At 40.7% G+C, this 27,828-nt stretch overlaps 2 protein-coding genes across 2 annotated transcripts; both read right to left on the bottom strand.

Annotated features, from left to right (window-relative positions):
- Positions 1-193: 193 nt before the first annotated feature.
- Positions 194-16,211, bottom strand: LOC119911151. The gene is made up of 4 exons (XM_038729963.1): positions 16,072-16,211; positions 8,655-8,996; positions 7,736-7,843; positions 194-828 (listed from the first exon to the last, which is right to left on the bottom strand). Exons 1-4 carry the CDS (start codon positions 16,106-16,108, stop codon positions 491-493), a joined length of 825 nt encoding a protein of 274 aa, XP_038585891.1. The 5' UTR covers positions 16,109-16,211; the 3' UTR covers positions 194-490.
- LOC119911150 lies at positions 16,078-26,546 on the bottom strand. The gene is made up of 5 exons (XM_038729962.1): positions 26,153-26,546; positions 25,973-26,071; positions 24,077-24,409; positions 23,015-23,350; positions 16,078-16,235 (listed from the first exon to the last, which is right to left on the bottom strand). The coding sequence occupies exons 1-5, from the start codon at positions 26,529-26,531 to the stop codon at positions 16,192-16,194; spliced, it is 1,191 nt and encodes a 396-aa protein (XP_038585890.1). The 5' UTR covers positions 26,532-26,546; the 3' UTR covers positions 16,078-16,191.
- Between the last annotated feature and the right edge of the window lie 1,282 nt (positions 26,547-27,828).

Below are 27,828 nucleotides of genomic sequence, written 5' to 3'. Positions count from 1 at the left end.
CAAACTGCAGAAATGAGTACAGCTGTTGTTTTTTCAGGAGAAATCCTTTAGTCTTCGAGAACAGAATGTGACCTGGAAGAGAGAAATCTCTAAGGATCCATGGCTCACTTTTAGATTAACTGTTTGGCTTTAGGGGACAGAAACTGGAATGACCTCTCTCTGATTGATGTTTACAGATATTGATCCCTGAATATAAAAGCTGTCTCCTACAAATGAGCTGTAACATTAACTAAATGTTTCTGACAAAGATGTTTAGAAGGAAACATCTTTCCTGCCTGGATTATGTTCACGTGCAGTTTGTTACAGTCCAGGAAGTTCACACTCAGGTTTCACTCAGAGGTCACTTTTGGTCCTGATTTCCACTTGCTGCTGCTTCAAATACTAAAACACTTTCAGGTTCAAGATCAGATGGTGGTTTTCGTTCCTCTATCTTTTCTGAACCTGAACCAGGAGCTGGTAGGCTTCATACTTTGATCTCTGACCCGTATCTTCAGCACTGACCTCTGACCTCAAGATCCACTTGTTTCTTCATCAGGATGTCTCCCTCCCTGCTGTAGACTGTGCAGGTGTAGGTGTTACTGTCTTTGTCTGTGGGGTATTTCAGGGTCAGACTGAGGTCTCCAGGTCTCAGCAGGTTTCTCTTCATCTCTGTTCGGTGTCTGTAAAACCTGTCCTGTTCTTCAGGCTGGTCAGAGCCATTCTGATACACATGGACCTTCCTGTAGTCTCTGTCCCTCCACTCCACTGTGACATTTTCAGGCAGGTGAACTCTGGTTTTGCAGGGTAGCTCGACAGACTCCACCCCCTCCTCCACCTCCATCTGGTAGACTGAGAGGACAGCAAAGCACAACATCAGCTGTACAGACAGCAGCAGGAACTCTGAAATGTTTCCCATTGGGACTTTTGACTAAGACCAGCAGGAGAACACTGCTTAAGCACTCCTGTACTGAAGGCCCTTCATTTGCTTCTGATTGGTTTTACAGTACTAAAAAATTTAATCTTTACAGAGCCTTGACAAGCTCCCTGTTATATCCAGGATCTATTACAAGCACACACCTCTGGTAGCTCTCTGAGGTCTTTTGAGGCTGAGACCTTTTAAATGTTCCCAGAACACATTTTAAGACAAGAGGTGATCGTGCTTCCTGTGTGGTGGCTCCAAGGCTCTGGAATTCCCTTTAGCCTTGGGAGCTTTGGATTCTTGGGAAATTTTTAGAAAACACCTACACACATCTTTATAGACAAGCTTTTAAAGGGGCATTATGTAGTTTTCAGCAGCCTCTAGCGATGCGGTTTTAAGATGCAACCATGTGTGTGCTCGTATGCGTGCTCACTTGAAGTCATGAGCAAGCTTAATCCAAAACAAAACCACTTTCATACAGAAATCTCACAATAAACGCAGAAACGGCATGGCTTTTCACACAGGCAGAGTGACAGCATCTATAGACAGACAGACACTTCACACAACATGCTGGAAACTCAGGTAAACTCCCACTGCAATAACTATCTTTACTATCAGTTTATCTTTCCCCGGAGGCTGAGCCAGCCAAATGTATTTGATGATAACAAAACGGTTAGTGAGCTGGACTGAATATTATAATGAGATTGTGTCCCACTTCATGACACTTTTTACAGCAATAAGTAACTTTACTGTAAGTTAGTGGATGGCTCTTCCTCTATGTTGTTGTCCCCATTTTGTTGCAGTGTATATTATGTGGGTCACACTAGTTACAGCAACTGACACGGTGGAGAAGCTGTATACATGAATATTGGTAAAACCACAATAAATCTAAATTGAACATTACGAAGTAAACAGTGGCAGAACGGATCTCATATAGCGTTAATTGGCAGCTCATGGCTGCATCACTAGAGGCTAGTGAACAAATCGCTCCGCCGGTTGTTGTGTTAGTGGACTGCAAGTCGTTAGCTGCCGTGATGTCGCTGTAGTCAGAGAGATGCTTGGAGGCGCACAGGACTGAATCAGACCCGGTGTCCCCAGATTTTTAGCAGAATAGTGGCTGATGCAAGCAACAGAGAAAACACTCATGTGCTTCATTTCTAAGTGAGTGTTGAGCACATTGATAATAAGGCAATGAAAACCAGTGTATCAATGTGTGTCTGTTTCTGTTTGATCACTTAGGCTCAGTGTATGAATGTGTGTGAATGGTGAATGTGATGTAGAGTAAAAGAACTTTGAGTAATCGAAAAGACTAGAAAGGTACTATACAAATACAGAGCATTTACATTTGCATTTATAAAATATAGTATTTACAATAAAAACAAAACAAAAAAAATACAGGTGCTGGTCATATAATTAGAATATCAACAAAAAGTTGATTTATTTCAGTAATTCCATTCAAAACGTGAAACTTGTATAATGTATACATTCATTCCACACAGACTGATATATTTCAAGTGTTCATTCCTTTTAATTTTGATGATTATAACTGACAACTAATGAAAACCCCAAAATCAGTGTCTCAGAAAATTAGAATATTGTGAAAAGGTTCGATATTGAAGACACCTGGTGCCACACTCTAATCAGCTAATTAACTCAGAACACCTGCAAAGGCCTTTAAATGGTCTCTCAGTCTAGTTCTGTAGGCTACACACTCATGGGGAAGACTGCTGACTTGACAGCTGTCCAAAAGACAACCATTGACACCTTGCACAAGGAGGGTAAGACACAAAAGGTCATTGCTAAAGAGGCTGGCTGTTCACAGAGCTCTGTGTCCAAGCACATTAATAGAGAGGCGAAGGGAAGGAAAAGATGTGGTAGAAAAAAGTGGACAAGCAATAGGGATAACCGCACCCTGGAGAGGATTGTGAAACAAAACCCATTCAAAAATGTGGGGGAGATTCACAAAGAGTGGACTGCAGCTGGAGTCAGTGCTTCAAGAACCACCACGCACAGACGTATGCAAGACATGGGTTTCAGCTGTCGCATTCCTTGTGTCAAGCCACTCTTGAACAAGACACAGCGTCAGAAGCGTCTCGCCTGGGCTAAAGACAAAAAGGACTGGACTGCTGCTGAGTGGTCCAAGTTATGTTCTCTGATGAAAGTAAATTTTGTATTTCCTTTGGAAATCAAGGTCCCAGAGTCTGGAGGAAGAGAGGAGAGGCACAGAATCCACGTTGCTTGAAGTCCAGTGTAAAGTTTCCACAGTCAGTGATACGCCAGACCCAACAATGCAGAAGAAGGCCACTATCAGAGCAACCTGGGCTCTAATAACACCTCAGCAGTGCCACAGACTGATGGACTCATGCCACGCCGCATTGCTGCAGTAATTCCGCCAAAAGGAGACCCAACTAAATATTGAGTGCTGTACATGCTCATACTTTTCAGTTGGCCAACATTTCTAAATATCCTTTTTTTGTATCGGTCTTAAGTAGTATTCTATTTTTCGGACATACTGAATTTGGGATTTTCAATGCAAGAGCAATAACCTAGTAACTGCTACTTCTACTACTGTAGCAGAAAGAGACATGCGATTGAAGTCTCCAGAAATTCCAATGAAAGCATTCGGGTGTTGAGTTTGTAGTATGGCAGTAACTGAATGGATGACGTCACACGCCGCTTCAGAATCGGCTGATGGTGGGATGTAAACAGCCATAATAAAGGCATATGTGAACTCCCTGGACAGAAAGTATTGACACAGACTCACAGCTAACAATTTGATATCTGGGCTACAGAAATGGTCCTTCACAGTAACATGTGTTGCAACACATTACACCATCTGTTGTTTACAAACACTGTAATCCCCCCTCCTTTCTTCTTATCGCTCAGACAGCGATCGCTGTCGGACCACAGATATGGAGTGTGGACTGGTAGCTGGAGAGGTACCAGCTCACTTCCTGGGCACTGCCGAAGATGGCCTTGAGTATGCCCGTAATCCCCCACCCGCTTGGGGGAGTGCTGCACCAAGTTGAGTTTTCCCTTGTGGGATTAATAAAGTATTTCTCTTTCTTCTTCTTCTATTATTACTATTATTATTATTACTGTTATTACTACTATTATTGTTAGGTGTTATAGATATATATTGTTTCTATCCCTAACCTTTCCTTCTTCTGTACTTACGTTAGTCTGTCAACATTTCCTAGAGTTTAGGTCAGAGCTGTGAGATTTTTTTGGTGATTTCCCCCTCTTCCTGTGACAGAGAAGATCTCAGTTCCCCAAAACATAAAAACCTCCCTTTGCTCTAGGCCAGATGCCCGAAGCTGTCCTAGGCAGCAGGTCTCTGGACCTGCTGATTTTCTGTTGTAGTACTTCTCTGTTATTCTCTTTTTATTAATAAAGACAACAGTTGGTTGTTACTTGGTTATATAAAGAAAATAAAGCTGCTAGAATGGCCCAGCCAATAATCTGAATTTATAAGTAATAAATACATTTCATTAAGCAGATGTCATTACACAATATTACACATAACTTAATTTCTGAACTTTTTTTATGTATGGATAATTGGGTTGTTACATCTGGTGAAAATTGAATGTCAATAGCACCTTTAAAAAGAAACATGTTTACTGAGAAAAATGATGAGAGGTTCAATACTTATTTTACCAGCTGTATAAATAAGTTAAAGTTTACTTCCTTACTTACATTGTTCCATCTAACAGAGACAGTGTTGTCTTTGGTGTCTCTACAATCAACAGCACAACTGACTGTTTATTAAATCACTGAGTATTATTGTCAGATGGAATCAATCAAATCTTTATTAAAGTTAGAATCTGAAGGTTTTCATTAAATAAATGTTCAGTCGCTATCTATCGTCTAATGAGGTAACACAGTGCTGACTGAGCCTGTGGCCCACTGATCAAAGTACTGCAGTATTTACATATCTGCAGTATTACCAAGGGAAAAACAGTGAACATTTCCTGCAGCTTCAGCATTTAACTGGTGAAACACAAGTTGGCTTTTATCCCTGTTATGCTTCTCTTACATATATATATACCATTTTTATGGATTTGTCATAATCAATGTTAATTGTTTTCTGAAAACTTTAATGGCTCGCGGCTAGTGGTATTCACTCTGAGCTAAATGTATATTGTAATGTTAAATTAATTAACTTGTAATTAATTTTAAATGTCTGACATTGCCTCAGTGTGCTTTTGCGCTGATGAAGGAAGTAGAAGTGCAATTAATGTGTGCAATGTCTTTTGCAGGAGCCAATAAAATGTGAAAAACAGTCATCCCTCTTCATGCCCTAACCACAACCATTACACAGGGAGTAATGGAAGAGTCAGGAGCAGCCACAGTGAGCTATTAGATAAAGAGCTGCAGGCGACAGGCTGCAACACCAAGCTAACCAGCTCCTCTCACTGGGCCCTGCTGTTCACAGACTAAGAAATCTTCATCCCTTCAAAGTGACCAGAAGCTGCTGAGATTTGACTGAGAATCCAAGCTACCCATCCCTTAAAATATGGAATTGTCCTGTATTTGAGAATTAAATAGCGCATTCCGTTTTGAATCAATACGGGATGCGGTTTGTCCCGTATATCCGAGTTGTCTTTAATGCAGCACCCCATGCAAATCATCCCTCTACCTCTGATTGGGCAAGATTCGCTGTTTCATTTATACCGTCAGGTTCAGGGCCAATCGGAGTCAGATAAGGGAGGGTCTCTTGGCAACAAGTTGAGTTGGAAAAATGGAGGCGGCAGCTCGAGAAACCCCCCACGTCCCCTCTGAAACAAAAGTGGATGCAAAAGTACCGATGACGATGAAAGAGGGAGAACTTGATGAGTTTCAGGCTAAACGTCACAATTTGTCAGCCAGTGTTCTGTGTGGTGCACGGTAGCCTTTCAGATTTCTGACACCATGTCGAGACAGTGTAATGACTTAAAGAAACTTACTAATTTCCTGACTGATTAAGCTGGTTTACATATACTGCTGAGATAGTTAAGAAATATTGTTACAATGCAAAAGAAGCACGTCTACATTATGGTAGGATTTGTTTTTTAAGGTTGAGGTATACAGTCAGACACATCAGCATTAATTTAATAAGAGATTGGAGAGATATATAGGCTATTAAATACACATTTAATTATCAATATAGTGCCTATGTGAAGAATATAAACAACTATGTGTTATGCTTAACCAATCCATAGAATTGCATGATTCCGGACTATAGAATTAACGATAGGCTGAATAAAAACTGAAAACATAAATACATAAACATATTTACTGACCAATCATAAAAATGTTGTTGAATTAAATTTAGAAATGTTTGTAGATACATTATTTATGTGTGATTTTATTGTTTGGATGGTATTACTGCAAACAATGAAAAATATTTTAGCCAAAATCTTTGTTTGCACCACCCTTTACAATTACTTAAAGTTCATTAGCATTTCTCAGCAAGAACAGCTGCTCTGTGGAACTCATTAGGAGTGAGCTTTTTCTGTTCATAGTTTTACTGCAGCAGTTTGAAAGACTAACAGCAACTCAGTGCTGCACAAGTACCCTATTTTGGTAGGGCCTGCTGCTGCCTCCTGATTGGTTGCCTGGATGACATCAGCCATGTTAAGCCACATCTGACTGGTGAGTGCAATGCTAAGTGTGGTTTCTATAAAGAGAGAAACAAATACAAATGAATAAAGGAAACATATGCATACAGTCACTCCTCCTTAAGCACTAATATACGTTACTAAACATAACAAAAACAATAGTCAGAATATGACTATATTTCTCTTAAACTCTAATAATATAAGCAGAAAGAAAGGATTCTAACACTTATTATATGGGATTCTCATATTTTCTACAATGCGTTAAGTTCTCGCTAACAGACAGCACTTCCTGTCATCTTTGATACGCGTTGTAGCCTCCAACTGACTAAATGCCTAGCTGCTTTTATTGTGAAAACCCCGTACCGGATGCTATGTTCCGTTCGCACTAGCAAGGCCTTGATTCAGAAGCCTTGATAGCGCTCCAAATAACAGTATTTAACACCACTTCTTATTCTACTCAACCACCAAGTACTGAACAATCCTAACAACAAGCAGTAAAGTATAAACATGTCTAAACACAATATTACATATTTTTAACCCGGCGTACCAAATCAGATGAGCCAAAGCTCGAAAGTGAATGTACGAATGCCAATTAGTATGCGTAGCAACCCTTTAAACTCCTAAACTCTACACATCAAACAGCAGAAATAACAACTGGTTTGACAAATAAACGCAATTTCACAGATGTACTTACTCTTCTCAGTTACGCACACTCTAAAGAAAGGTGCAGCTCACAATTACAATCCAGCTGACCGACTATCTCTATCATACAGCATACTAACTGTGTGACGTCAGATAATATACAAACCAGCACTTGCTTTGGCTACCCGATTACAAGCGCTAAATAAATGGAAATAACGGAAAAACACAAAGCCCAATATGGTCAACTGTACTAAATAATAGCAACACTGACATAACTTTGGAGCCTTTTCTACAAAGCTTTTACTTCTCTCTTACATTTTTTCCTGTACATTATATAAAGTAAAGATGACTGATTCACGTTTACGTGGTTTGTTGCCAAAAATGCCACATTCAACCCCTCAAGGCAAAAATGTAGGGGGGCTTACAGTAGGTGTCATACGTTGAGGCTGTCATCACACTGAAGTGGGTATGGTTGGATCTGAACTGGAAAAACAAGAGACGAGCTGATACGAGACAGATTCCACTGTCACAGGTGTTCAGGTGTTTTGCTCCAATAAGACCTTCATATGCTGGAAGTGTAGTAGTAGTGACATACCTGACATGAAATAGTGCCGGAAATGTACCAGAAGACCCCCAGCAACAAGACCGAGAACCAGGAGAACCAGGAGAACCAGGAGAACTTTGGCCCAGGATGGAAAATGTTCTGTGGGAACCAGAAACATAAGCCCCTTTTTCACTGCACAGTACCAGCTCGACTCGTCTCGACTTGACTCTCCTTTTTTGGTTTTCCATTGTAAAAGTTGTACCTGCTTCCAGGTACTTTTTTTGTATCACCTCCGTCGAGGTTCCAAGCGAGTTGAGGCGATACTAAAATGTAACGTGAAAACACTGCAGACTGCTAATTAGTCAGAGAGAATCGTCACTATTCACTGCATCATCAGTGCACGCGCCAGACAGAGGCCAGCAACAGGAAGTTTTATGTTTTACAGTTTTCGTATATAATTTAATCTCTAATTCCAATTCGGAGAAGGCTTGAGGTGAGAAATCAACTGTGTAGATTTTGAATATTGACAGTTTTACAAGAAATGGTGTCGGAACAAAAATGTGCTTGAAAGTTTTCGAAGTTGAGGAGCTCTGCAAGTAGCGGCTGGGGAAGCCTGCGCTAACCCGCGGGAGGAGCTCGCCCACAGAGCCCTCTGATCCCGCCGTCACACAGACCGCTGCAGCAACAACGGCAGAGGAAAACACAGCTGGAAGATTTTCATACCGCTTATCTGGATCGCTGGTGTCTGTGTCGCACTGAACATTACAACATTGGCGTCGCTATGACGACCAGCTACATTGAGGGGTGCTATCTCTGGGTACTATCTGCAATGGAAAACAGAGAACGGCCAAACCGAATCGAGTAGAGTTGAGTCGAGGCGAGTTGAGCTGCTACTGGTGATGGAAAAGCGCCAATAAAGAACATGACCTCTGGCCTGTATTTACAGCAGGTGTTAGGGTTTGTTGCTGACCTTTGACCTTCAACTGTATGTTTCTCACTCTCTGTTGTCCTCCTAACTCTCTGACAGTGCAGGTGTAGCTGCCGCTGTCAGAGAGCTGGAGTTTTGTCAGCTTGAGGCTGAGGTCTCCAGTTTCCAGAGCGTCAGTCATCATGGATGTTCGGCCGCTGTAAAGCTGGTTTTGGTCTTTAAGTTCATCACCTTCCTGCTGACGCTGGTGGACGGTTGGAGGATTGAGATCGTAGCGGCTCCACACCACTGTGGGGTCTTTCAGGTCCAATGGGGGAAACTCACAGGGCAGCAGGACAAACTCCTCCCCCTCATACAGCTCCACAGCTGAGGTATGCTGGGAAACTGTGAGGTCAAACAGACAGAGAGGTTCAATCATATTTCATGTCTTACCCTATCGGGGTAAATTGATTGAAGTGTCTTGCACAAGTCAAGTCAAGTCAAGTCAAGTTTATTTATAAAGCACATTTAAAAACAACCAGAGTTGACCAAAGTGCTGGACAAGTTATACAGAAAAAGACGTAATAAAAACATACATACATATATAAATAAATGGATAAAACCAGAGAAAATAAAACAGGCCAGACAATTAATGGCATACAGCAAAACAACGCAGTTAGATACAAAATAGATAAATAAAGACACAAGCGCAGGTGCCCCTAAACAGACTCAAACGCCAAAGAATGAAAATGTGTTTTAAGTCGAGACTTAAAAGTGTGGATGGTGGGGGATGATCTAATAATCAGGGGTAGATTATTCCACAGTCTCAGGGCCACCACTGAAAAGGCACGGTCACCCTTTGTTTTCATACGAGACTGTGGGATGGCTAAGAGGGAATGATTTGATGATCTGAGGGATCTGGAGGAGTGATGAAACGTTAAGAGTTCTGAAATATAAGATGGGGCCAGTCCATGTAATGCCTTAAAAACAATTAGCAGCACCTTAAAATCGATTCTAAATTTGACTGGTAACCAGTGAAGAGCAGCCAATACTGGGGTTATGTAGTCCCTCTTCCTTGTACCAGTTAGCTATCTAGCAGCTGCATTTTGAACAAGCTGCAAGCGTGATAAAGATGAGTGACAGATGCCAGAGTACAAGGAATTACAGTAATCAATTTGAGAGGAAATAAGAGCATTCAAGGGCCTTAACAGAGAGAATGGATTTAAGTTTTGCTATGGTCCTTAAATGAAAGAAGCTACTTTTAACAACAGAGTTTATATTTTTGTCGAATTTTAATACTGAGTCAAAGATAACCCGTAAGTTCCTAGCGAAGGGTTGTACATTAATGGACATGGGGCCCAAATTTTTTGATAATTCCTCAGTTGAGTTAGGAGAACCAAATAATTCAATCCATTTAGTTGGAAGAAGTTGATTGCCATCCAACGCTTAATATCATTTAGACAGTTGTAAATAGACTGTAGGGACTTTGAATCGCCTGGCTTCAGAGGTAAGTACAGCTGTGTATCATCAGTATAGCAATGGTAAGATATATTATGTTTGTGGAGAATGGAGCCCAAGGGGAGCATATACAAAGAAAATAAGATTGGCCCCAAGATTGAACCTTGAGGTACTCCGCACTTAATTGCTGCAGAGGAAGAGGAAATGTTACCAAAGCTAACAGAAAAGGTACTATCTTTCAAATAAGAGTGAAACCACTGTAGCGTGACACCCTGGATACCAACCCGTGTGCTCAGGGACACAATGGTAGATGGGTCACAGTGGAAATCTCTCACAACTCTCTCAAAACAAAGATATAATTCTAAATGTAGAGTCACAAAATTTTATAAACACAAATCACGATCTACAAATATATTCATAATCCAAAAGTTTTTATTTTTCTGATTCGCCGCTTAGCTTGCCGGCTGGCTCGACCAGCTGCAGAGGAACGCTGTTTGTGAGTCTTTCAGTCTGGGCCAAACTAAGACTTTCAAAATTAAGGGAGGATATGAGCAGCCCCTCCCAACTTGGACTGATCCTTGTTTTTGCTGAAATCTGATCGGCTCAGTGGAGCCGATGACCCCAGTCATGTTGAGGAGGAAGGAGAGAAGGAAGAGGAGGACCTGCAGGTGAAGGACGTTAGTGGAACCAGACAAAACAGTGACAGGTACAGTGGCAGGACTGGATAGGCAATCAAATTATGCAAAGAATTAGAAAATGAGATGAAAATCTTGAGACACATACAAAGTGCTGCATTTTATGGGACTGCATTTTAGTTTTTGATTTTATTTGAGTACTCTGACTGACTCAGACTTGACCTGCTCTTGTTCAGTGCAGTGGTGCCTTGCTTATACAAACTAAACAGACAGGTGTCATCGTCATCATAAAGTTTGTTGAAGGTCATCAGTACAATCTGATTTACTGTATACCATAAAAACACTAATGTGTATTAAAATAACATTGCAAAAACTCTTTCTCTGTTTCCCCAAATGGCTGTCGCATAAAAGGCCTCTCCATCTTAAAGTCCCAGATTGAATTTCAGTCCAAGTACACCCCTGGAAAAAATCATGGTTTGGGTTAAAGGGTCAGTGTGTAAGGTTTGTTGCATCTAGCAGCGAGGTTGCGAATTGCAACCATCAGTCCAGTTCACCACTGCCCCCTATCCTTTCAAAGAGCGTAGGACAGCTACAGTGGTTGACACAGCACAAAAGGTGTCTCCCTCTCAGCAGAGGGTACCAGTAAGGGAATGAGGTATCTTCAGGTAAATTATATTTACTTTATTATTCAGTAAAAAGTATGTTATTGAGAATTGGCCACTGATAGACAACATGGAGTAAGTAAAGTAAGCCAACAGTGTGTAACGCTGAGATAAAGTTTATACAAACATTGACATGGGAAACACATTTATTATCTCTGTGATTATGGACCCTCACCAAAACTGCTCTAAATTGTAGAAAGAGTTCTGAAGGAAGGCCAAGTTGCTCAAGATCCACTATGAAGACAAGGTGCATCAAAAACTACTATCTGGAAAATCATAGGCATGGCCCTGTGCGTAAAGATTTATGATTTGTTTTTCGTATATCTCCTGCCACCAGGGAAAGCCAGTGGTGCTGTCAACTAGGCAGCACACACACAGACCAATACTTTTTGATTCCCACCACCCACTGGAACACAAGCTAGGAGTCATCAGAACCCTGCAACACAGAGCGGACCACATACCAACAAGTGCAGAAGCCAGAGAGAAGGAACAAAACCACCTGAATGGGACCCTTACAGCCTGTGGATACCCTTAATGGACCTTTGTGAAAACAGCCACAAAATCCAGGAAGAAGACCAACACTACAGGGGATGAGGAGAAGAAACGCAAAAACATCATGATTCCATGTGTGTATGGAGTATCAGAGAAACTCACGAGTATTTTCAACAAACACAGCCCAAGAACACACTAAGACAGATAGGGGTAAACTGGAGCGAAAGTGACACGGGACGAAAGTAACAAGGCGCCCTGAGCCCTGACTGAATTTGCTGTCCAAGCTGTGACAGCACCTTCAGCACGCAACCCTTGATGGAGCTGCCAAATATCTCATGATTTCGTCATTGTTTCCTGTAATGTAGCGAAGTAAAAGTATAAAGTTGCTTCAACTAAAAATACTCAAGTAAAGTAAAAATACGGAAAACAACTACTTGCGTACAGTAACAAAGTATTTGGTTCTCATTACTTTCCACCAGAGTTCTACACACTTGTGTCACTCATAATTTCCAATCTCAAAGTGCAACAGAGCTGCCTGAAAGCGCTAGCTTGTTGCTCTCTTTAAGGCAATCTCAGCTGCTCTGGTTCAATAAAACGTACATCCAGACATTCACAGTTAAAATTAAAGTGTTGTTGTGTCGGGAGATGCAGCGACTTAAAACAGTGTTGTGTAATAAAAAATATAAATTATATATGTTTAATCTATGACCAGAAGCAAAGTCTGCTAGCCGCTAGGCTAATTCAAGTAGTGTGCAATGTCATAGGCTGTAGCTTATAATGATGTTTAGCAAAAAACAAACCTTGACTATTGACTTCAATGTGTGTTAAATGTTCTTATTATTGAGCCAAGTTTTATATATGTTAGGAGTAACTTTATCGTTACCTTTTCTTCACTTAACCAGCTACAATTAAAAAAAATATATTTTATGACCAAAAGCAGAAAAGAGATTGGTGGTAGTTCATCTCTGTCAGAAGAGGACAGAAACAAGAAGAATAAGGAGAGCAATGAGGAAAATACCCCAAACAGTGCACAGGAATAAATAATTGTCATTAAGCTATAAATTACAGTTCAATGCAAACAATAGAATAAAACCCTTTTATATTCCACCCACATGCCTTGTTGTTGTTGTGTAAAGTAAGTAAGAGTAAAAACGGGAGACCAGCACAAAGCTTGTTGTTCCTGTGTAAGTATGGGTGAAGTGGATACTTCATAACATGACTGTGTAACTACAGGGTAACAAGTGGAGAACATTCAACTTTCATTACAACTGTCTGCATACTTTAATTGTCTTGTAATTAAAATATATACTAGGTTCCTCTCTACCTCATTTAACTTTAGCTACCTTTGATCCAACTTCACATAAGCTATACACACGACATTATTACATTCCTGTATTACTTGAAAAAGGTTAGTTTGTTCTACTCCAGCCTGTCCCTTATTAGCTGACCAGTGCAGGATTAATGCAGTTCTCAACTTGTGCTTATTCCAAGTCATACAATTAAGTAGAAGACATGCATAATAAATCCCTGTGTGGCTGGCCTTTTGAAGCCAGGACAAAATAATTTGTTTTTATTGCATTTGTGTGCATGTTAAAAAAAATCATTACTTGCCACAGGATGTGATTAATTGTCAACCGTTCAGCTCTGTTTACCAGCACTGTAAACTGTTGTTACCCAGAATTTTCAGTTATAAATTTACATTGCAAACCAGGGTACCAGGTGCAAGTTACAATGTATTGTAGCTGTAGATTAAAATATATTAACTGCAAAACCATAATCTGTTCTTTGGTGGGTAGAGTAGCTACTGATCTTCACCCAACACTCACAGACACCTAGTACAATATAATTGTTTCTAAAGCATCTATGAATAATTACAATGTGAACAATTATTGTGGCAATAACCCTCAGCTGCCTGTTCTCAAATGAAGTAAGGTAAGGTTAAAGAAATGTGAAGGTATTTCCGGTGCCACACACGGCATACTGTGCAGTTACTGGATTTTAGTTACATTATTAGAACAAGCAAACCTTCAATTGAAATGGTATTTGCCTAATTTTCGAAATCTTTGCATCTGTCCAGCTATTATCTGGCACAAGCTAGCTTCCATAAGTACGTGCACACAGCTTAGAGGCCGAGCATGAAACGTGCGAGGACCCCAAAAGAATATCGTTTTTAATGGTCCAAACATGCTAAAAAAGTCACCAAACTTTTTTTAAATTTTATGGGTCTCGCACATGCGCATGGCAAAATGGCTTGCTAGCAACCCCTACAGAGCAGCCCCGGCCAAAGTTTCACCTAAGTGTACAAACTTTCTGTGGTACATGTATCACGTCAAGACGATCCAAAAAGCTATTTTCTGGGACATAACGTATAATTAGTGGGTGCTCTCTATCACCATCTAGGGGACACAGGATATACTGTTTAAGTCCTTCATGCAATGTCTCAAGCGTGTGATAATCAAAAGCCATGTTGGCAGAGCTGCAGCATGTGCGGCGTGATTGCAATACTTCCAGTCTCCCTTCACGTGCGAGGGCCCGCCAAACGCTTTCCTCACCTCATGTTTTTATTGTATTTGCCTTTAAATCTCTATCACTCTGTGTGTGGTGTGTGTGTGGAAGGGGTGGCATTATTGTCATAGCACTAGTTTTTTAATTTGAAACAAAAGTGCTATACAAATAAAGATATATTGATTGATTGATTGAGTGAGTGAGGCTTGCTGCTAAATTGATGTAAGGAGGAAGTGAACGCTGGCACGCCTGGTCGCCACTGCTAAAAAATCCCTACCATATTAGCCACTATATATCGCCCATCCAATGTCATTATTCTGGGTGATTTTCCCACAGGACACATCTTAGACCTTATCTGTTTCTCTGGTCTAACCCCTTTTAATTGCACTGCATCTGACTTGTCCATCTCTGACCACAAGTTAATTTCTTTTAATGTCAACTTACCACTACCCAAAACGAATCCACCCCGCTCCATCTCATTCTGAAACATCAACAACATTGACCTACCTGCCCTTTCTATAGGAATTAACAATCTCACCTTAGAAAAGAGATCTGATCTCACTATACAATCTGGACTATTCATAATTTTATGTCATTTTTCAAAACCAAAATTGACAGTATCCATCAATAGCTACCCACCTCACATAACGGTGCACTTTATCCAGGCTTTCGGACTCCACAGCACAGAAACAGTCCTAATCAAGGTCACCCATGACCTACTAATGTCTGCTGATTCTGGTCTTCTTATCATACTCATCCTTCCTATTTGACTGCTCCAGTGCTACTGCTTTCCAATTCCAGTGTCTCCTCCTCCCCCGATGTCAAGAGTCTTGGTGTCATCCTCGACAGAACACTCGAAAGGCCTACCCCACATAACTCTACCTTCCACCGGCTTCATAATGAACTGCTTTTTTTTACTTTAATTCCCCTCTATACTATTTTAACTTAATCTTTAAATTGTCTTGGTTTTGATTTTCTTTATTGTATTTGCCTCCTTGAAATGTATTTTAATTATTTTAATCTGTAAGGTGTCCTTGAGTGCTATGAAAGGCGCCCACAAATAAAATGTAATATTATTGTGATCAGCTGTGTTGAAGTGAAACTGTGAGTTTGACACTTAAGGGTTTGTCAGCTCAGAGTTCAGGTTCAGACTTTGTTAAAGCAGCTCTCTGGAATGAGTCCAGATCACCACAGATCTCTTCTGAGGAAAGAGGAGGAGCTTCAGCTTCCTCATGTTTGTCAGAGCTGTTGGTCCAGTTTCTGTCTCAGACTGACAGACAGAAAGCTGAACCTTCAGTCCTGTTGATTATCTGCACAAGAACTAAACTTCTTTATCAATCTCTAAATGACTGAAGCCGTCAGGAAACACAAGCTTTTCTGTTCACTTTCATTCATTTCAAGAAAACATTTTAATGTCAGAGACACAAACAGCTGACAGAGATTTATGTCATTAAACACTGAAGTCAGTCCAACTTTTCATCAGTACAATCATGAAACAAAGAAATGGATTTAAACTAAATTTCTTCTTTCTGATGATGTCACTTCAAAACAGATCACATGAGAAACTGCATTCATTAGATATTACTCTGACAGTAATCAAAATTAATAGATTACATTGTGGTTATCATAACAGTCCTAGTTAAGATGAAAGAAACACAGATTAAAGACGTGAAGACGTGACGTTGGACTGAGGTGATGATCAGATCAGAGGGAGGAAGGTTATCTTACCGTGCACGAGGATCACAAACACCACAAACATCTTCATCTTCCTGTAGAAACTCCAACAAGCACAAAGTTAATCTGCTTCTCACTAAAGGAAGTCTTCAGAAACCCAGTGAGGACATCAGTTCACAGCCAGCTGTCCCTTTCCTCCTCCTGATAATCTGCTGACTCTGTGAGGAGAAAACTGGAGTTTCACTTTAAACTGTTTCCACTGAAGCAGCTGTTGGAATGTGAAGAAACTGGCTGAGCAGCTTTCACACAAACATTAATGTGACAGATAAGGATTATGGAAAGTCATTATACATGTGCTGGTCATATAATTCATCAAAAAGTTGATTTATTTCAGTAATGCCATTCAAAAAGTGAAACTTGGATATTATATTCATTCATTACACACAGACTGATATATTTCAAATGTTTATTTCATTTAATTGTGATGATTAAAACTGACAACTAATGAAAATCACAAATTCAGTATCTCAAAAATTAGAATATTACTTAAGACCAATACAAAAAAAGCATTTTTAGAAATGTTGGCCAACTGAAAAGTATGAACATGAAAAGTATGAGCATGTCCAGCACTCAATACTTAGTTGGGGCTCCTTTTGCCTGAATTACTGCAGCAATGCGGCGTGGCATGAAGTCCATCAGTCTGTGGCACTGCTCAGGTGTTATGAGAGAACAGGTTGCTCTGATAGTGGCCTTCAGCTCTTCTGCATTGTTGGGTCTGGAGTATCGCATCTTCCTCTTCACAATACCCCATAGATTTTCTATAGGGTTAAGGTCAGGCGAGTTTGCTGGCCAATTAAGAACAGGGATACCACGGTCCTTAAACCAGGTACTAGTAGCTTTGGCACTGTGTGCAGCTGCCAAGTCCTGTTGGAAAATGAAATCTGCATCTCCATAAAGTTGGTCAGCAGCAGGAAGCATGAAGTGCTCTAAAACTTCCTGGTAGACGGCTGCGTTGACCTTGGACCTCAGAAAACACAGTGGACCAACACCAGCAGATGACATAGCACCCCAAACCATCACTGACTGTGGAAACTTTACACTGGACTTCAAGCAACGTGGATTCTGTGCCTCTCCTCTCTTCCTCCAGACTCTGGGACCTTGATTTCCAAAGGAAATGCAAAATTTACTTTAATCAGAGAACATAACTTTGGACCACTCAGCAGCAGTCCAGTCCTTTTTGTCTTTAGCCCAGGCGAGACGCTTCTGACGCTGTGTCTTTTTCAAGAGTGGCTTGACACAAGGAATGCGACAGCTGAAACCCATGTCTTGCATACGTCTGTGCGTGGTGGTTCTTGAAGCACTGACTCCAGCTGCAGTCCACTCTTTGTGAATCTCCCCCACATTTTTGAATGGGTTTTGTTTCACAATCCTCTCCAGGGTGCGGTTATCCCTATTGCTTGTATATTTTTTTTTCTACCACATCTTTTCCTTCCCTTCGCCTCTCTGTTAATGTGCTTGGACACAGAGCTCTGTGAACAGCCAGCCTCTTTAGCAATGACCTTTTGTGTCTTGCCCTCCTTGTACAAGTTAAATTTGTTAGATTTGTCATTACAGCAGCCATCTGTCCGCTAAACACTTATTCTTACAGTAATTCTGCCTAAGCACTCACACTTCTTTCCATCTTTTAGTGACTGCTGTTTAATCTCATAGTTTTTACTTTATACTTTAGCTTAGCCGTTAGCGACTTTAGCTTAGCAGCTAGTGATGGCTTCTCCTTCTCCCTCTCGCTCTCCTACTTTCTCTTTCTCGGTGTGTCAGATGTTCAGTTACTCCTCTGCCTCCTTTAGCGGTAATGGTACGTGTAATAAGTGTAGTTTATTTATAGACATGGAGGCGAGGCTCAGTGATTTAGAAGCCCGGCTCCGCACCTTGGTAGATCAGTTGTTAGTTGCTGTAGCTCGCCAGTCCCCGGTAGTTGGTGCTGATCGCCTGAGTTAGCCTCTGGTAGCCGTCTCCCGGCATCTCCTGAGCAGCCGGGAAGGGGTGGCTGGGTGACTGTCCGAAGGAGGAATAGTCGTAAGCATTCAAAGCCCACGGGGCACCATCAACCTGTTCACGTTTCTAACAGATTTTCCCCACTCAGCGACACACCCGCTGAGAAACCAACTCTGATCATTGGCTACTCCATTTTAGTTAGGGAAGCCAGCGGCCATAGTTAAGGCCAATCGGAGGTCACTAAGATTAATGTTGAGTCGGTGTGTACATATGCAAAAACAATGTTGGACACCGTAGTTTTCTCTGGACCCCTGCCAAATCTGACCAGTGATGACATGTAGAGCTTCAATGTCATAAAAATTATTTAAATCAAAGGTAAACAGAAGAGGAGCTGTGCATTAAATCCATATAAAAATTAGAACAACAATATCAACAATAAATATAAAAAATAAAAAATAGGATAATTAAATGTGAACTCATTAAACATCAGATCTCTCTCTTCTAAAGGTGTACTAGTAAATGAACTAATATCAGATTATGATATTGATTTATTTTGTCTTACTGAAACCTGGCTGGGTGATGGAGAATATGTTAGCCTAAATGAATCCACCCCTCCCAGTCATATTAATACTCACACTCCTCGAGGCACAGGCCGAGGAGGTGGAGTTGCAGCTATCTTCGACTCTAGCCTACTAATCAGCTCTAAACCGAAACTAAATTATAACTCATTTGAAAGCCTTGTTCTTAGTCTTTCACATCCAAGTTGGAAATCACTGCAACCAATTTGTTATAGTGTACCGAGCACCTGGCCCGTATTCTGAATTCTTATCTGAATTTGAGTTTTTGTCAACTTTAGTCCTTAAAACGGACAAAGTTATTATTGTAGGGGATTTTAATACTCATGTGGACGTAGAGAATGACAGCTTTAGAACTGCGTTTATCTCTCTATTAGATTCAATTGGCTTCTCTTAAAGTGTTCATAAACCGACTCACTGTTATAACCACACCCTCGACCTTGTTCTGGTATATGGTATGAAATATATAGTATATAATAGTTTTCCCACAGAATCCCTCTTTATCTGACCACTGTTGGATAACTTTTGAGTTTGTATTGCTGAACTACACGCCATTGGTCAAACATTTCTATACTAGATGTCTGTCTGATAGTGCTGTAGCTAAATTTAAGGATGCGATTCCATCTCTGTTTATTGTCCAGTGGATATTCAGCAGCAAATGTAAATGCTCCATATTTGTATAGCACCTTTCTAGTCTTTTCGACCACTCAAAGCGCTTTTACACTACATCTGCAGTCATACACTGAGCCTAAGTGCTCAAACGGAAACTAACATTCACACTCATTCATACACTGGCGGAATAACCCCTTCGACACACAACCAGGGGATTGAACCGCCATCTTTTCGATTAACGGCCAACCCGCTCTACCTCCTGAGCCACAGCCGCCCCAAATCAGTGAGTCAGTAAGTTACAGAAACAGTTATCTTTGTGAGATTTATTAAAGAGAAAAAAAACAGGAGTACTCAAACTATTCAGATAGCTCACACACCTGTCGTCGGTTTGGAGCATCTGCCAGAGGAAGGGAAAATTAAAACACTGAAGGAGGGAGATCACAGAAAAGAAGTTCTCAGCCTGGACGTTCTCTCAGGAACAGAGAACGCATAAGACAAAACAATTTCATTAAAGCTAAAAAAATGTATTTTTTTTAAATGAGACAAATATATTAACTCAACAACATTTTTACTTTTCTACAAAATAATCAGTTCACACAGAGACCACGGTCTTCTTTAGTATTCACTAGGTTTATCACAGGAGCAGCGACAGCAAAGCAAACTATGCCACAATGTGCATGTTTTCTATTCTACTAGTTTCAAGTATTATTTTTGGCATAGTTTCATTAATAATTTGTTTATTTTTCACAAGGCAATAAATCGTTTCAATTCTTTTGGTGTTATTGGAATACATAATACTTCACATAACTGTGGCATTGGGCTGCATGCATAATTAAAATAAATGTTATTTAAATATTTTTACTTTTTGTTTCACAAGCAAGATGCCAAATGAGTAAAGATAACCTTCAGCTTCACACAGCCAAGCCACAGAATACTGAATTACCTGAATACATTAATGTATTGATAAAATACAAACACTTTCTTATTGTTGCTGTTACATTACATTTAACACACACACACAGACTTAGTTTCACATTTGAGGTGATATGCTTTAGTTATTTTCTTTACCTATTTACCTGCAGTGACTTGTCAAATGTGTGCAAATTGGCGCATTTTAATGAGTTAACACCTAATTTGCATATCAATGTGACGATTGTGATGACGTTATTAGACACAAATGTTACTGTGTTCACCTGTAGTGTCTCCATCAGTACATTAGGTTGTAAGGCCATGAGATATTGCCTTAGCTAAACTTCAGCTAAATTATTACATTAGCTCAGCTCATGAGTCATGCATCAGCAAGACATAGGCCTATACTGTCTTTTGTTTAATTAGCGGTAAACTCGAGGCACTGGTAGTTTAGTCTTTTGTTCATCACCACTCACCTCCACACAAGCCAAGAAAGACACAGCTGGGAGAGAAGCTGGAGGGGCTGGAGGGGAGAGAGAGTGCACTGTATATGAATTTCAATTTATTTGCTTGTTTAATGTTTAATTTAGTAGAGTTATTTTTCTAATAGCTTTCTAAGTTGTATTTCTGCTGATTGTTTTGTTTTTATGTTTCATGTTGACTTTTGAAGGTTTGAACTGACCCATTTAAAGGACAATTTAGTTCATTTTGTGTTTAATTTAGAGGGGAGATATACATGTTGAGTTCCTGGTGAGTTGTTGGAGCGCAGGCTGCGAACTGGAATGAATGTGAGTGGATGAATCTTGTTTTACATAACGCTGGTTTTGACCTCCTGTAAAATTGTTTGCAGAGACCGATGTGTCAGCAGTTTTCTGCACTGAAAGCCAGAATGTTGAAATGGGGGCGGCTGTTCTTAAATCCACAACTGCTCCAGTGTGGAAGAACAAGAAGACAAGACGGGCGAACAGCTAAAACCAGCCAAAATCAGAGAAAGTTTTTTCACAAAATGGGCCTTTCATAGGAAGTCTCCTGCACAACTCTGAGGGAAATCAAAAGTACCATTATGCTGATTATTATGTAAGATTTACAGAATAGGCATGCATTCTACTGTATAAAAGTAAAAAGTTATTTTGATTGTCCTTGACCGTACTTTACTTTTGTTTTCACAGACTGCCCACCTTATAATGAGGTGGTCACATCCATTTGGGCTCCTAATTCAGACGGTGTGGATCATGAGGCCATTGAGTGTAAGTAGCAAACTTTTACTGTGATGTTTTATTTTATTTTTTTTGTACTGTGGCTATGCTATTTATTTATAATACCAAAGGTTGTTTTCCAGCTGTTTGTAAGACCCACTGTGAGAAATCACAGCTGCAACATCATTCACGCAGGAACTTCGTGAATGAAACTTCACGTACAGTCAACCAGTTGCTGGTGCGACAGACTTTAAGAGTTTTGCCCGGTGATGATTGAGTAGGAAGCAGGTAAGATTTTTTGGTTCGGATTCATTGTTGGTCAATCGTATCAACAGTATTTTTCAGTGAAATGTATTTTTTCCTCCAGGTTGTGAGACTTTAGAACTCATCATTCATCATGAATTCATCAGCACGGCTCTGTGAAACATGGTTTATACTTTATTACTTTATTAGGGCCTGAGCACTAAACGTGCAAGATCCCTATTGAAACGGAAGGGATTTTTTCCCTGCAAAGTAACCTCAATTTTGGGGGCCTAAACATACTCGAAAACTCAGCAAATGTTACACATAATTCAGACGCGGCAACATTTTTTGTATTTTATTGGTTTCGCACATGGGCGTGACACAATGGCTCGCTAGTGCCCCCTATAGAGCAGCCCCCAGACAAAGTTTCACCTACATGTATGAAATTTCTGTGGCACATGTATCATTTCCAGATGTACCAGCTTGGGAGAGCAATGATTAATGCATTGTGTTACAGTCATGCTTACAGTGTGCATTGCAGTGATCACTTCTCTTTCTAGCAAAGTCATTTTCCTCAGAATCTATTTTATCTCCATATCTAGGTCCAAGTCCTGCTGGGGTTTTTGGTGATATTTTATTTTGTCAATAATTATCAAGTGTGTGCAGTTCAGACATCTGACAGTTTGTAAAACACTTATATGTTAACACAAAATAGTGTTAAAATATTTTTCTCATCTTGTTCCCATGAACACAGAATTGTGCATCATCACATCTCGTGAGTCAAGTGTATTGTCACGCCCATAATCTAAGCCCTTATGTCCCCACCACTTTTCAACACAGTTAGTTTTTCGATAGGCTTACATAGGTAACTTATAGATGTGGAAATACCATTAAAGGAGATTTGTGTTTTTATTGTATTTGCTGTGAATTGGCGCTACATAATTACAGTTGAATTGTTATTATGTTGATTAGGCTATTGTTGTAATTAATACATTTGCTGAGTGTCATATTTACATCCACTGCTCACTTTTAATGTATGACATAACGTTGTAACATAATATTATATAATTATTATTATAATTTTGACAGTTTCAGTTAAGAGCAGTGATATGTTTAGCTACTTACTTCATCAGTCGCCCCTCTATTGTTTGCTGTGCCCTTGTTACTTTTTGTCATCGTTAACCTTCCTTTGCTGTAAAGTATGCTGCACACGTCTTTTCCATTTCAGCATCAATGAATCTGTGAGCGACTATGTGGTCTCGTGAAGAAATCTGTTGAAGCACATTTATCTCAATTACTTACACCTGGCTTGACATAGTCGCTCCTCCTGAGCCTGGTTTGGCCTTTGTGAAACTGATAAAGCCAGGACAATAACTGCCAAGGACTAGTGGGAGTCAAGGCAGTTTACAGGGACCAAAATCACGCTTTTCATGCAGTGGGAGGTCTGACCTCAGTCTGCATACTGACCTTTGACCCTGAGATGAACAGTTTTCCCTCTCTGGATGTTTCCGTCACTGTTGAAGACATTGCACCTGTATCGTCCTCTGTCTCTGACTGTGGGGGATTTCAGGGTCAGACTGAGGTCTCCAGTTCTCAGCAGGTCTTCCTTCATCTCTGTTCGGTTTCTGTAAACCTGGTCCTGTTGGTCAGGCTGGTCAGAGCCGTTCTGATACACGTGGACTGTCTTTTTGGCTTGGGGTTCAAAGTGTCTCCACCTCACTCTAATGTCCTGAGGCAGGTTCTCTGTGGTCTTGCAGGGCAGCAGGACAGACTCCGCCCCCTCCTCCACCTCCACCTGACAGACTGAGAGGACAACAAAGCAGAACATGAGCTGCACAGACAGCAGCAGCAGTTTGAATAACTTTATTGACAGAAGCAGATGAGAGCAGCAGCTAACAGGGGACAGAAACACAGGAAGCTGTTGGAGATGATCAGAGTCTTGATGCTGCTGGGATTGTTTTGTCCATGTGCTGCTTCACAGTAATGTCTCCTGTCAGTGTTGAGCTGCTGGACTTTTACATTTCTGGATCTAAAGCTGAACTTTGAAGAGAAGAAGCTTTCAAATGTTTTCATCTCTGTTCTGTAAATGAATCTCAGCTCCACATGTTCAACATCAGTCCAGAACACCGAGACACACAAACATCTGATCTGGATCTGATCCCAAACTGCTCTTCCTGCTTCATCAATATTTGGCCTTTTCTTCTGCCGACTCTGAGCCCACTTTTCTTTCCAAACGGCTTCAACATGATGTGAAGAGAACTGAGCATCAATCTTTCATTGATCCAAACTATTAAAGCTGCATTTCTTTGTTCTGAGTGATCAACACATTTGGTTTCTTTCAGCTTTCTTCTTGATCAATACTGGAAATCAATAACTTATTGATCTCATTCTTTCCATCCATGGAAATGATCTCCTGGATTATTCTGGTTTCCTAGTATGATGTCATTTCCTCTTTTGACTGATACATTGTGAATGTGAAATGTTGTAGCTGATCAATATATGTCTCTCACCTGTATCTACACCACTGACCTTTGACTTCGAGCTCCACTTGTTTCTCCATCAGGATGTGTCTCTCCCTGCTGTAGACGGTGCAGGTGTAGGTGTTACTGTCTCTGCCTTTGGGGTATTTCAGGGTCAGACTGAGGTCTCCAGGTCTCTGCAGGTTTCTCTTCATCTCTGTTCGGTCTCTGTAAAGATCGTCCTGTTCTTCAGGCTGGTCAGAGCCGTTCTTATATACGTGGACCTTCCTGTTGAAGACTGAACTGTCCCTCCACTCCACTGTTACGTCTTCAGGCAGGTGAACTGTGGTTTTGCAGGGCAGCAGGACAGACTCCACCCCCTCCTCCACCTCCACCTGGTAGACTGAGAGGACAACAAAGCACAACATCAGCTGTACAGACAGCAGCAGGAACTCTGAAATATGTCCCATTGTTCCATCTAACAGAGACAGTGTTGTCTTTGGTGTCTCTACAATCAACAGCACAACTGACTGTTTATTAAATCACTGAGTATTATTGTCAGATGGACTCAATCAAATCTTTATTAAAGTTAGAATCTGAAGGTTTTCATTAAATAAATGTCTGTTCAGTCACTGTCTATCGTCTAATAAGGTAACACAGTGCTGACTGAGCCTGTGGCCCACTGATCAAAGTACTGCAGTATTTACAAATCTGCAGTATTACCAAGTGAAAAACTGCAGTATTAAGTTGCTGCTAATGCAAAGCGAACATTTCCTGCTGCTGCAGCTTCACATTAAAAGCATTTAACTGGTGAAACACTTATTGACTTTTACTTTGAAGTAGTCAGGAAATGCTATGTGTTTGTCAATGAGATTAGCACTGACACTATCATCAACGCATCTACAAAACAAGAAGAAAAGAGTCCGGAGAAGCCACATTGAGCTGTTAGATAAAGAGCTGCAGGCGACAGGCTGCACACCGAGCTAACCAGCTCCTCTCACTGGGCCCTGCTCAGACAGCGTGACATATAGCAATATGACTGTGAGTGAATGTTGGCATATGGATGTATAAATGTGGGACTGTCAAATTTGGTACAGATGTGAGCATGTAGTTTCAACAACTTCCTGCTTTGTGGCGAATCACTGAAATTCCACTCTACACCACGGACTTCCCCGGTCAACCAAAACTCACCATTTGTACAACATGTGATCATTGATGGGATAAGATTGCACAGCAAAAATTTCTAGACTAAACTAATTCCTAGGATAAGTTTAAGTGCCGAGTGTGTAAATCGCCACTTTCTTCGTTTTGGTTTTTGACCCTCTTGGTGTGTGTTCAAAGTTTTCAAGAACGTTAAGGCCGTCAATAATGAAATGTATTCACAGAACCTTCTTCAGTTGAGTGTTGAAGTCAACATGCCATTCCCTGGATTTGAACCACCAACCTTGAGGATGGCAGGGAAAGCACTAAACCACAGCGCTGCTCAGACACGCTGGTACACTGCTGATTTTGACTTTCTCTATTTGCTGTGGTTTTCATGTACATGAAATGCCTCTAAAGCACCAACAGAGGGCGCTCAATGACCAAACATTCCTGGCACACCAGTGTAAATAAATACTGTAAATAATAAAGAGGGAAGAGAACGAAAGTGTGAGAGCTACAGCTCTCACAGTAATAAAGAGCTACTACAGCTCTCACAGTAATAAAGAGCTACTACAGCTCTCACAGTAATAAAGAGCTACTACAGCTCTCACACTAAATAAATAAATAGTGAAAAAACTAACTCTTCCAAGCTTTTTCCAAGCTAATGTAGCTGTCATACATTGAGGCTGTCATCACATTGACGTGGGTGTGGTTTAATCTAATCTAATTCAATATCACTGAAGCAACTGAGACTATTTTCTACATCTACAGATTCCACTGTCACAGGGGTTCAGTTGTTTTAAGTGTAGTAGTCATAACATACCTGACATGAAATACTGCCGGAAATGTACCAAAAGACACCCAGCAACAACCAGGAGAACCAGGAGAACCAGGAGAACTTTGGCCCAGGATGGAAATCGTTCTGTGGGAACCAGAAACATAAAGAACATGACCTCTGACCTCTGACCTGTATCTACAGCAGCTGTTAGGGTTTGTTGCTGACCTTTGACCTGCAGCTGTATCTCTGTCACTCTCCATTGTCCTCCTGCTGCTCTGACGGTGCAGGTGTAGCTGCCGCTGTCAGAGAGCTGGAGTTTTGTTAGGTTAAGGCTGAGGTCTCCAGTTTCCAGAGCGTCAGTCATCATGGATGTTCGGCCGCTGTAAAGCTGGTTTTGGTCTTTAAGTTCATCACCTTCCTGCTGACGCTGGTGGACGGTTGGAGGATCAAGATCGTAGCGGCTCCACACCGCTGTGGGGTCGTCCAGGTCAAAGGTGAGAAACTCACAGGGCAGCAGGACAAACTCCTCCCCCTCATACAGCTCCACAGCTGAGGCATGCTGGGAAACTGTGAGGTCACACAGATAACTATGAGTCACAAACATATTTTCCAATCTGTAAACATAAATCATGATCTACAAATAGGAATCATCGACCTGTAGTTTTCTGAAACCAGAACTTGAATCCATGCAAAATGATTTGTCTGCATGTGAGGGTCATGTTCTACTGGTAGACTGTTTTGCAATTTTTCACAGAATTCTGACACTACTCTTTCTCTGTTTAAAAAAAAAATCAACAATTTGCAAACTCAATTTACCACACTAACTTGTATTTTGATTTTGAAGATTAGATGTCATTTAGCTGATGCTTTTATCCAAAGCAATTTTTTGGGGTCATTATCTGTCAGAGGTTGCACGCCTCTGGAGCAAGTAGGGGTTAAATGTCTTGCTCAGGGACATAATGATGGATGTCGCCACCCGTTTATTTTCAAACCACTGTTCTAAGACATTCGTACAAATTCTGTGAAAAGCTCAGAATTCAAGTGTCAAATCTGTGTTTGTGGATCACTTGTATTTGTCTACAAATCATTTTTACAATGGTTTACCACAGAGAGTGTGACTAAGATGCACAAACAAGCAGTGGATGGTTTACATTAGATCTTTGACGAGACGCAAAGAAATCCAGAAGTCAATTAGGTGGGCTCTGTATGGTCATCAACAATAACTGGGCAACAAACTTCAAGGTGAGAGAGACTGAGTGCTGTTAGCACTGTGCAGGCCCATAGCCATGGGAGGGCTTCTGTGGTCAGGGCCCACCCAAGTGACAGCTAGTGCCAGCCCATTGGCTCCACCAGTTACCCAGACTTTTTTTAGGCTATTTAATTAGTTTTATTACTCTTGTTATCTTCGCTCTTCTCCTGCAGTGCTTGTCCTAGAAACTTTGTTTCAACTTCAAATTGTACATCTTGGCGTTTTTAATTTGTATCTTTGTCTTTCTAAAAGCAATCAATGTCATGTGATTGTCAGTGGTTTCTTTAAAATAGTTGATAGCTCTACATATTTTATTCGCCAGTGGATTGGACCTCCAAATAAATATATAAGCTAAACAGTGGTGTGCCATCAGTATTTAACCAGTCTATCTCAGTAGTACAGTGGATAAGTTCAAATTAAGGGTTCAAATCTGGGTCACAGTATGTTAAATCCAATAGTGAAGTAAGGAAATTTTCTCACAGTACATCTCATTGTTTTGAACTTTGAACAACATGCCAGGAGGTGTCCAACCACGGAAGTCTGCCATTTTGGATTTAATTGTACATTTGGCGATTTAACACTGCGCACTTTAATGAACTCTTTCAAATTTTTGCTGTATGTCTTATCCTATCAATGATTACACATTGTACAA

The sequence above is a fragment of the Micropterus salmoides genome, unplaced genomic scaffold (genome assembly GCF_014851395.1).
Source record: "Micropterus salmoides isolate LMB-PRFRI ecotype aquatic unplaced genomic scaffold, ASM1485139v1 Ms_hic_scaffold_1915, whole genome shotgun sequence".
Lineage (NCBI taxonomy): Eukaryota > Metazoa > Chordata > Actinopteri > Centrarchiformes > Centrarchidae > Micropterus > Micropterus salmoides.
Note: the sequence above shows the minus strand (reverse complement) of the source record. Positions and strands in the feature narration are given on the sequence as shown.

Coding starts and splice junctions, on each gene's coding strand:
- LOC119911151 (XM_038729963.1), bottom strand. CDS start 16,108: ATGAAGATGTTTGTGGTGTTTGTGATCCTCGTGCACG. Junction 8,997..16,071: donor GTTTGTGATCCTCGTGCACG/GTAAGATAACCT, acceptor TTGACCTCACAG/TTTCCCAGCATACCTCAGCT. Junction 7,844..8,654: donor CATACAGTTGAAGGTCAAAG/GTCAGCAACAAA, acceptor TGGTTCCCACAG/AACATTTTCCATCCTGGGCC.
- LOC119911150 (XM_038729962.1), bottom strand. CDS start 26,531: ATGTTTGTGACTCATAGTTATCTGTGTGACCTCACAGTTTCCCAGCAT. Junction 24,410..25,972: donor CCGGCAGTATTTCATGTCAG/GTATGTTATGAC, acceptor TTGTCCTCTCAG/TCTACCAGGTGGAGGTGGAG. Junction 23,351..24,076: donor AGTGGAGCTCGAAGTCAAAG/GTCAGTGGTGTA, acceptor TTGTCCTCTCAG/TCTGTCAGGTGGAGGTGGAG.